The sequence below is a fragment of the Pezoporus wallicus genome, unplaced genomic scaffold (assembly GCF_028554395.1).
Source record: "Pezoporus wallicus isolate ANWC-B61680 ecotype Strahan unplaced genomic scaffold, APGP_CSIRO_Pwel_v1 contig_736, whole genome shotgun sequence".
Lineage (NCBI taxonomy): Eukaryota > Metazoa > Chordata > Aves > Psittaciformes > Psittacidae > Pezoporus > Pezoporus wallicus.
The window spans coordinates 3282605-3292603 of NW_026639744.1; the positions used below are offsets into that span (position 1 = coordinate 3282605).

Genomic DNA, 9999 nt, shown 5'->3' on the forward strand with positions numbered 1-9999 from the left:
CTTGGTCTCAAAATTTTAAACTCCAGCACACATTGAGAAGTACTTTTGAGAACTTCAGACTATCAAACCTCTTACCACACACCGCATACCTTCCCAAGCAAGCCCTCTCTTTCTTCATCTAACGTTGCAAGGTTGAAGAGATAACTCCCAGCTTGGTCCTCCCTTCTACATGTGCAAAGTAAAGAGATTACTTCCCAGCTACCATGTACGATGAGCAACAACTCCACCAAAGCCCTACAAAAAGAATATCTCTAAAAAGCTAGCACAAAGTGATTAAAAAAAAATTATGCTTTCACTTCTGCAGCAACATCAGCCTTTAAGCAAAGCCAGTATACTATGCAGACAGCAGTCTTTATTCATTAATTATGTGTTCAAAACGTGCAGCTACGAGACAAAAAAAAGACTCAGTATAAGCTTCTTCCAGAGATTTTTGCAATCACAAAAAAACCACACCTCTTACATAAATTTCATGACAAAATTCCAGCCAGCTGCTCCTTCTAAAAAAAAAAAAAAAAACAAAAACAAACCTAACTTAAACACAGTGTTCACTGGCCTACTTCTAATGCAAAATTGTAAGAAAACCGTTATCAAGTGAAAAAGTAAAAAATAAACAATAAACTCCATTTGGCATATCATTAGCAACCTTGAGCAAGAAAATCAAGGTTCAACATTCACCAATTTTGTTGCTGGCAGCAAATGACCAGTTAAAAAGATCTGGTTCAGTCAAAAAAAACCAAACCAAAACTCTCCCTACCAATGACACATCTGGGCAGAGATAACTGAAACACCAATCTTTGCAACTGTAAAGCAAAACCTCGTTTTGCCACCACTTAACTCTTCTCATAACCTCAAAGTTCCTGGCAAACCCATCTCTCAGAGAATTAAAAAAAAAAAAAAATCTAACTTAAGGCTTCTGCCATTAAGTCAAACAGCAAGTGCTGCGCTGGCCTGTGGCAGTGTTACAGCTGTCCTAGCTGTAGGCCAACAAAATGACCAAGTGTAGCCATTTAAAAATGCAAGCCCAAATTTGTATTTTATCAGTACCATGAACGTAACGCAGGCATTATGTACTAGAGCTGCTGCTTTTTAACTAAAAGCTCAGCAGCCACCTGCTAAAGTCAAGAATGTTCCAGGTCAGTTAAAAGCCACTAAAATTTTAGGCAAAGGCTCAGTGCAATAGCACAAGTTCTGCACTAGTTACAGCTGTTACTGTTTTTGATGCTGCCTAGGATTCAGACTTATTTGTAGCACTTGATATGACACAAGTGTAATTGCTCCAAAACCCAACAGATTTTATCCTCACCCTGCTGGAGAACAGAAAGCACTCTTCCTATGGGGCAAGTCCAGCTCTGACTACTACTGTCAATACTCATTTTTCCTACGACAGTCCCAACTTTTAGGCTGTGGAGTAAGAACCACACTTCTCAGCGATGACCTTTCTCCACCAGATAGACCGTGCCCACAGCACAGCCCCTACATAACTCTGCAAGGCATTCAAAGCTAAACATCTGTCACCACTACAGCACATCTGTTTGAAAGGCCACCAAAGCTATACACTAGCCATGCTTCTCTATGGTTTGACTCATTAGTCGTAACTGCATAGTAATTATGTATTTCAGAATTACACTCCTCAAAAGTCCTCCTCAATGAGACCCAACGTGCTCTCATTTGCAACACATCCTCGTGTTCAGCATATCTGAGATTATGTCGAAGTGCAGTTCATGCACCGCATTCAGAAAAGAGGTATTTTTTAATTTGGAAGAAGAGATTGCCACCTCTAGTCGTCGAGAAACCTTGCTGCATCATATGGCAACACAGCACAAACTCTGCCTTACTGAAGATAAAGGACAGGCAGCACAAACTCTGCCTTACTGAAAATCAGGACAGAGGACACCAGCTTCATCTCTCCTGCCGCGAAGACTGAAGCAACCCAAGTGACAGACCTGCTATGATATTTGTAAATCAAGAGCTGTTACTAAAAAAAAAATAAAAAATATTTTTAAAAAGTACTCTAGACATGAGTCACGACAGGGCACACACATTCGCTATGCCAGAAAAACCAACACAACCAAAGGTAAGCAGCAGACCCGCGTTGCTCCAGAGCAGGCAGGAGCTCCCCAGGCCGGGGGCAGGACAGCACCTCCACGACAAGGGGGGTGACAGCAGGCAAGCCAGCAGGCAGCTTGGCCGACTGCAACCGCCAAGGAGCGCTATCGTTAATCCTCGCCACCACGGAGCTCCCGTTAATCTGCCCGGCTGCCGGGCCCCGGCTCGGCGGCCGTCCTGACAAAAGCAGGCCGAGGCGGCACGGTGGCGGGGGAAGGCGCGGCGGCCCGGGCGAACCCCGGCAGCAACCGCCGGCCTCCCGGCGAAGCGGCACCGGGAAGCGCGTTAGGTAACCACCGCGCAGGTCTGATGCAATAGCTGTACGTGCAGCGCCCGGTGCCGTGCACCGTCCCCGGCGGGAGGATACAGGTCAGATCCAGGTCGAAGCCATCCTCCTGGTATCGCCTTTTGTTCCTGCTGACGATCTCTTTGATGATGGCGGTCATGTCTGGCAGCCGGGGGCCGCTCCGGGACTGCGTGCAGGGGCCGAGCGGCGGCGGGGCGCGGGACCGGGAGGCGGCGGTGGGCCGGCGGCCGCCGCGCGGCCCCGGGCGTGGGGCCTGCTGCGCCGGCGGCTCAGCCCCAGGCGGGCCCGCCTCCCTCCGCGGCGGCGGCTCCCGGCGGCTGCCCCCTCCTCCTCCTCCTCCTGCCGCCGCTGCGCCGAGCGGGGCGGGAGCAGCAGCGGCGGCGGCGGCGGGCGAGCAGAGAAGGTCCGGAGCCGGGCCAAGTCCCTGAGAGTGCCGCCGCCGCCGCCGTCTTTGAGGCGAGCGAGGCGGAGGCGGAGAGAGCAGCTCTCCGGCGCTCCGGGCCCCAGCAATGGTGACAGCGGCGCGGGGCGCCCCCCCGGCCCGGCCCCGCTCCGCCCCGCTCCGCTCCCCGCCTGGGGCGGCGGTAGCGGCTGCGGGCCCGGAGCCGCGCGGTGGGGCCGCGCCGCCGGGTGGGCGCTCCGCGGCGGGCCGGCGGCAGCAGCGGCGGCTCCTCAGGGCGTGCGGGCCAGCAGCGGGGCGAGAGGACGGGGGTTTCTCCCTTCCTACCCTTTCCCCAGTCAGGTGGCCCTGTAAGGCGGGTAGGTGCCACGGCGGCTGCCCCCGCCCTGTGAGGTGCCCAGGCCGGGTGTAGCTGACTTACATAACTGGCTCCTGGAAAGCGGAATGGACACCGTGCGACCCTGAGGCCCGCGGGGAGATGGGGAGGGGAAGGTTTGCCCATCGCCAGGGGCCTCGTTCTCTCTCCCCGCCCCCGGGCTGCCGTTGTGGGGCTCAGCGTAAAGCTGAGCGACCTCGGCTGGCGCGTAGCCGTTGCCCTCTCTCCGATCGTGAGCACCTACTGCCCCCTGCAGTCGCCCAGGCCCTGGGGCAGGAAGAGGGCCCGGAGAGGGCCGCCTGCTGTTCTCGCTGCCTGCGCTTTCTGCCGGCATTCGGGCCCGGGGGTAGGTAGATGAATTGCCCCACTGGATCACAGCGGCTGGCTCACCGGTTGTGGTCATGCTGTTTTCATGGAGCTTTCTGTCCCCCCTTTTAGCCCCATAAGTGACAGTTACCCAGATAGGAAAAAGCACTGTTTCTCAAAATCAACCTTTAAATTCCTTCAGAACTTTAGCAAATCAATCCCGTTGTACAGAGTTCTTTGCACTCTATGCAGAAAACTTCTTTAACCCTTTGGACATTGCTGGTGTTAATGATTTGCAGGAAAAAGACCATCAGGTAGCCTGTGGCAGCCTGAGCTGACTACGAACACTGGCTGCAGTCTCAGTTGCCAGTTTCCGTCTCTCTCATTTGGTACAACAGATTGTGAGGGTTGTGATTGTTTTCCTTTTGTGTGCAGACAGGTGAAATGTTAGCTTATGGAGGTAACACAAAGAAATACTTTAAGGCAGTTTGATATGTGTGACTTCGTAAAGCATCAGGAATGAAATCTGCCCCAACTGCTAAGGGATCAGGAAAGAGCTAGCTAGACATTACATTTGAAGAAACAGGGTTACTAGGCAAATACAATTATAAATTTGCCTTCCTCAAAAAAGTATCAATGAAAAATCTTCATGTCTTTTTCCTATTGGACAGCAAGAAATGTGAGGTCAAAGATAACATACCTTTGAAAGAAGCCATTTGTTATATGGAGGGATGCTGGGCATCTCCAAAAATTTGCAGGGAACAAAAACAAAAGCTAAATTAAACCATTTCTTATACTCCTAGGAAAGAGACATAATGGAAAGGACCATCTGTCCTTTTTCTCTGTGAAAGTTAGATGATGTAACCAGGCTGGTATCTCCCAAAATAACAGATTCTGGGTTTAATTCATAAGTCCACCTCAAATGTTTTTGAGGCTGGCAGTGAAAGACACCTTGCTGAAGACACTTTTTAACTTCCTAGACCCACTGGACCAAAATGAAGGCGTCCCTTGCAGGAATATGAGTAGGGTATCTCCCATGGTTTGCTTAGTGATTGCATTACCCAGAGAATGGCTATCAAATACGTTTGAGCAGGGCAACCTGAAGAAAAATAGTGCTTACATACTGGTTGGATGCTGTAGCAAGTTGGTTAATAAGCAGGTCTGGAAGTAAGAAAGTTTGGATGAAACATAGCTCTTTACGTGTATGAGAAGATATATTAAATACAAATTTATGCATATATAAATTAGGCAATGCTTTACTAAACTTTTCCTTTCTGAGGAACAGCAAAACAGAATTCAGAAGTGCAAGATAAGTTTGGTGTCCAATCTTTAAGCAGCTTTTAAGAGAGGTGCTGAAGACCGACTGCAGATGGCTGGAGCAGGAAGAGGAATGGGAGGGTGAAATGCTACTCTTTGCCTGTAAAGGCTCAAAATAAACTGAAGCATAAGGTGGAGGGATTTCCTGGGTTGCTGCAGCCATTCAGCCTTTGCAAATGATATATATATATCCTTTTATAAATGTATCAAGTTTCATCTTAAGCTCTTTTGCCACCATTATTCCCACTGGGAAGCTGTTCCCAGAACCTTCTTCTGATTTTCTTGCTAAATATATATTTATGACTGGTTTAAATCCACGTATTCTTGTGCCAGCATTGGCCTTAAATAGCTCCCACTCCATAGCATTTATCCTTTTTCCTCTTTGCGCACTTACAGGCAAAAATGTCCCCCTTAGGAGTTGTTTGACTATGCTAAGCTAGATGAGCTCCCCTAACTTTGCTCTCTCCCTCATCTCAGCAATTACTTTCTGCTCCAGTTTCATTATTATTTATTTATCTTCAACAGAGATGACTAGAATGGCATGCAGTGTTCTGGAGGGTATCTTGCCAGCACCAAGGACAATTTTATTAATCCCTTCCAAACTCTGCTAGGAACATTGCTCCCAAGGCCTCTCAGTGTCTTGTTTTTGTGATTACATTGGCAGGTCATAGTTATTTTGGGATCAACTTGTGTGTGTGCAGTAAGATTGTACTGTTCCTTTCCTAAACTTCAAATGTATAGAATGAACCCATTAAACCTACTTTTGGGTCCTGGACTTGGAGGTTATCCATAGACAAATAAAGATATAGCTAGCAAATCAAGACCATCTTTGAAAACATTTCTGAAAGTCCTCAAGTCCTAAGACTGCCCTCCTCTTTCTACATACACATTACTAGGAAGTTGCTATGGCTGAATTGACAGTCCTTTTGGTAGATTCCAAATTCCAAGTCAGACCAAGGCTAAAAAGCATTCTGAGCAGTAGATAGCTATCAGTGACCATTGTGTCAGCAAGGCCTGGGACAGATACTCCATCACAACATAGAGTGATGATCTTTGTAACAGCACCCACTGGTGAATCTCATGATCCAACCTGTAGGACTTTGCCAGCAACTGGTAAGACAGAGAAAGAGAAAATAATTATGTCACTGTTAATATTTGTGCTGTGCCTCCATCTTCAACTCTGTGTACAGTTGATGGCCTACTTAAAAAAAGTTAGCTAGAGGTCTATAAAATCTTAAGTTACTGAAGAAGTTTAAGCCACTGTCCATCATACTTGAAAAATCACGGCAGTCAGGTGAGGATCCCAACGACTGGAAAAAGGGAAATATAACCCGCATTTTCAAGAAGGGGAAAATGGATGACCCAGGGAACTGCAGACCAGTCAGTCTCACCTCTGTGCCTGGCAAAATCTTGGAGCAAATTCTCCTGGATGGCATGCTAAGGCACATGAAAAACAACAAGGTGCTTGGTGACAGCCAGCATGGCTTCACTAAGGGGAAATCCTGCCTGACCAATTTGGTGGCCTTCTATGATGGGGCTATGGAACTGATGGACAGGGGTAGAGCTGTTGATCTCATCTACCTGGACTTGTGCAAAGCGTTCGACACTGTCCTTTACAACACCCTTGTCTCTAAATTTTAGGGACATCAATTTGGTGGATGGACCACTCAGTGGATAAAGAACTGGCTGGATGGCCACACACAGAGTTGTGGTCAATGTCTCAATGTCCAGCTGGAGACCAGTAATGAGTGGTGTCCCTCAGGGATCGGTGTTGTGACCGGTCTTGTTCAACATCTTTGTCGCTGACATGGACAGTGGGATTGAGTGCGCCCTCAGCAAGTTTGCCGATGACACCAAGCTGTGTGGTTCGGTTGATACGCTGGAGGGAAGGAATGCCATCCAGAGGGACCTTGACACACTTGTGAGGTGGGCTGATGCCAACCTCATGAAGTTTAACCATGCTACACCTGGGTCGGAGCAATCCCAGGCACAGCTACAGGTTGGGCAGAGAAGAGATTCAGAGCAGCCGTGCAGAGAAGGACTTGGGGGTGTTGGTTGATGAGAAAATGAACATGAGCCAGCTTCAGTGTGCGCTCGCAGCCCAGAAAGCCAGCTGTATCCTGGGCTGCATCAAAAGGAGTGTGGCCTGCAGGTCGAAGGAGGTGATCCTGCCCCTCTACTCTGCTCTTGTGAGACCTCACTTGGAGTATTGTGTGCAGTTCTGGTGTCCTCAACATAAAAAGGATATGGAACTGTTGGAACAAGTCCAGAGGAGGGCCACGAGGATGATCAGGGGGGTGGAGCACCTCCTGTATGAAGACAGGCTGAGAAAGTTGGGGCTGTTTAGCCTGGAGAAGAGAAGGCTGCGTGGAGACCTCAGAGCAGCCTTCCAGTATCTGAAGGGGGCCTACAAGGATGCTGGGGAGGGACTCTTCATTAGGGATTGTAGTGATAGGACAAGGAGTAACTGGTTAAAACTTAAACAGGGGAAGTTTAGATTTGATATAAGAAGGAAGTTCTTTACTGTAAGGGTGGTGAGGCACTGGAATGGGTTGCGCAGGGAAGTTGTGAATTCTCCATCCCTGGTGGTGTTCAAGGCCAGGCTGGACAGAGCCTTGGGTGACACGGTTTAGTGTGATGTGTCCCTGCCCATGGCAGGGGGGTTGGAACTAGATTATCTTAAGGTCCTTTCCAACCCTAACTATTCTATGATTCTATTACAGGAACTGCTTGCTTTGCCATTTCTTCAATATAAAATGTAGGGGTTCCAGATGAACCAATTGGTGACAGGTTCAAAACAATAAAGTAGATAGTGTCATGGTGTAAAGTTAAATTATGGGACTTGGCTACAAAATTCCACAGATGCCAAAAGTTTTTAAGGACAGAGTAGACAAATTTATGAAAAAAATTGGCTATAAAATATAACACATTCTCTGACTTGGGAAGTCTTCGATCTGTAAGCTGCTGAAACTTGGAAGTCTTCTGGGGACAAACAACTACATGCTTTTGCCAAATTATAAAGTTGTTTCTAGGCTTCCCCATTTCTCCAGTTTATTTGCTACTTTCCCCATCTTTCATTTTGTTCTTTCCGCTTTGCCTTGCTTTCTGTTTCTCTCATTTCATCCCTGTGTTTTCTTCCTTGTGTCTTTCAAATCCCCTTCCTACCTCCAACCACCATAGATCCTTCTGATGTTAACATACCACTCCTTTCCCTTCTTGCTCTTGTTCAAGTCACTGGCAAAGCTCAGGTCATCCTGCACTGACTGGAGAATTAAGTTCACCAAAAACATGTTTCATAGCAAAGAACCCAGCAGTAAAATGCAAAACAGTGCATGCACCATGTGGCCTTCATCCTTCCTTCTCTGATGAGTTTTCTAACTACACTAGATCCTTTCTGTGACCTTGTAAACCTGTATTCAAGAGCTACAATCTCCTTGAGTCCAGCCAAGTCATCCATACATTCGATTTGAAATTTTTCAGTTTGGGGGGAAATGTGCAATCTTTTTTTTCAACACCAATTAAAAACCAAACAAACACAAAGCAAAACAAAAGCTGACCAAGAATGTTCTCTTTTTCCACAGATGCAAAACCAAATTAGATAAAAAATTATGCCGAATGAGTTTCAACTTTTGTTACAACTTTCTAGATCTGTCCGTAAGAAGGAAGCAAAGCAACATCTCACTGTGGCCAGTTCTGTGCGAACAGGGAAAGTGGTGCAAGAGGAATGGAGACTTCATGGAGACCTCTGTAGGATCAGCTTTCAGAAAGAGTTAAGTCCTATGTCGAGCCTTCAGCAGTGTAAAGGTTCTGAGACTCTGTACTTAGGAAAGCAGATGAATTTGGCATTTCTCAGCATTTTTAAGAAATATTTGTTCAAGAAATTGTAATCTCTCAATATCTTGAGAAATTGGGACCCAGTCCAGTTTCCGCATTCTGCATCAACCTCACCTTCAAGACCCTGGTTGGCTTCTGAAAAATCTCTCAAATTTTTTAAAGTATTTTTCAGCAGAGGATTTATTTCAAAGGTTACCGCCACAGCTGTCAAATAGCAGTGACAAAATGTAGTTTTGAGCTTTTATTACTTGTGTGTGCATTTGCATTTCTCCTTAATTGCAGCAAAACAGATGTCACTTTTTTTCAGAGTGAGAGAAAAAACAGAAGGGTCCTAAATATTTTCCTACAGTAATGGTGATTTGAACATGATATCATTTTCCTAGCATATGAAATGCAGACAGTGAGATGATTGATAATCCTTTTTTTATTCAATAGTGGTGATTGCAAAAATGAGTATAAGCCTCAAATTAATAGCAAAGGCTGTCAGTATCACTGGTTATATCCAGTTAATTTTTAAAACATTGAAGGGAAATTGTTCACTTATTCTATGTAGATTGAAAAAAAAATAATCTGTAGAAGGTTATAATCTTATTTACCATCAAAGACTGGAGGAGGAGCAGTAAAGGAAGGTCTTGTGTAAATCAATACGGACATTGATACATTTGTTTTCTGATTAAATAGACTTTTCATTTGGAAGAGCTATAGTGCACAAAACAAAAGAGAAATACTGATGAAAGTAAAGTTGTTTCAAAACTTTATTATTTGGGGGGGATATGGTGTATATTAATCTAATAAATGGAACCAAACCAAAACTGCTGGAATGGTACTTTGGTAAAATCACAGTCACTTTAAGAATGTGTGTTTTTGCATTTGGGTTTAATGGTGGAAACACTATGCACCACCGATGTGCTGATGCATGGATACTCATGGGGAGGGTAGATGGCATCCCACCTGGATCACTGGAGGCCATGCATGGGGTTTGGCATTAGCCAGATCAGCTGAAGGAAGGAAATTAGGTGTCACGCTCTCTACCTGAGGTGGGGCTGGTGGAGCAGATTCTGTGGAGAAAACACAGAGCAGAAGCAGCAGATCTCTGCAGGTTTTTGTCTGTCATAGCCACCAATACTTTCTGTAGACTCCCTGCTGAGTGAAAGATCTGCATTTTTGTACAAGGGATGACGTTTAAAAATGACCCGTAATAAAATTACTGTTGTAAAAAAAAGCTAACTGCTCTTGACAAAGAAATTATGATCCCCACTGAGCAGGCCGAATTTTGTTAGGAAGCCCCTGGACAATGTATGAATTACAGGTAAGAATAAAACTTGGCGATAAAGCTTGACCCCGGGGCAAAGC

General features: G+C 46.2%; 1 protein-coding gene and 1 long non-coding RNA gene across 2 annotated transcripts in view; one reads left to right on the forward strand and one right to left on the reverse strand.

The window, feature by feature from the left end:
* Window positions 1-3523, reverse strand: part of PTEN (phosphatase and tensin homolog) — a 49622-nt gene extending 46099 nt beyond the window's left edge. The window contains exons 1-2 of the mRNA XM_057415732.1: window positions 3235-3523; window positions 2474-3199 (exon numbers count right to left, since the gene is read on the reverse strand). Coding sequence (XP_057271715.1) covers window positions 2474-3199; window positions 3235-3523 — 1015 coding nt within the window. The remainder of the gene's footprint in view (window positions 1-2473; window positions 3200-3234) is intronic.
* Window positions 3524-4262: 739 nt separating this feature from the next.
* LOC130602646 (uncharacterized) lies at window positions 4263-9458 on the forward strand. Its single transcript, XR_008972956.1, has 2 exons — window positions 4263-4914; window positions 8459-9458. It is a non-coding gene; the product is annotated as an uncharacterized LOC130602646 (long non-coding RNA).
* The last annotated feature ends 541 nt before the right edge of the window (window positions 9459-9999 follow it).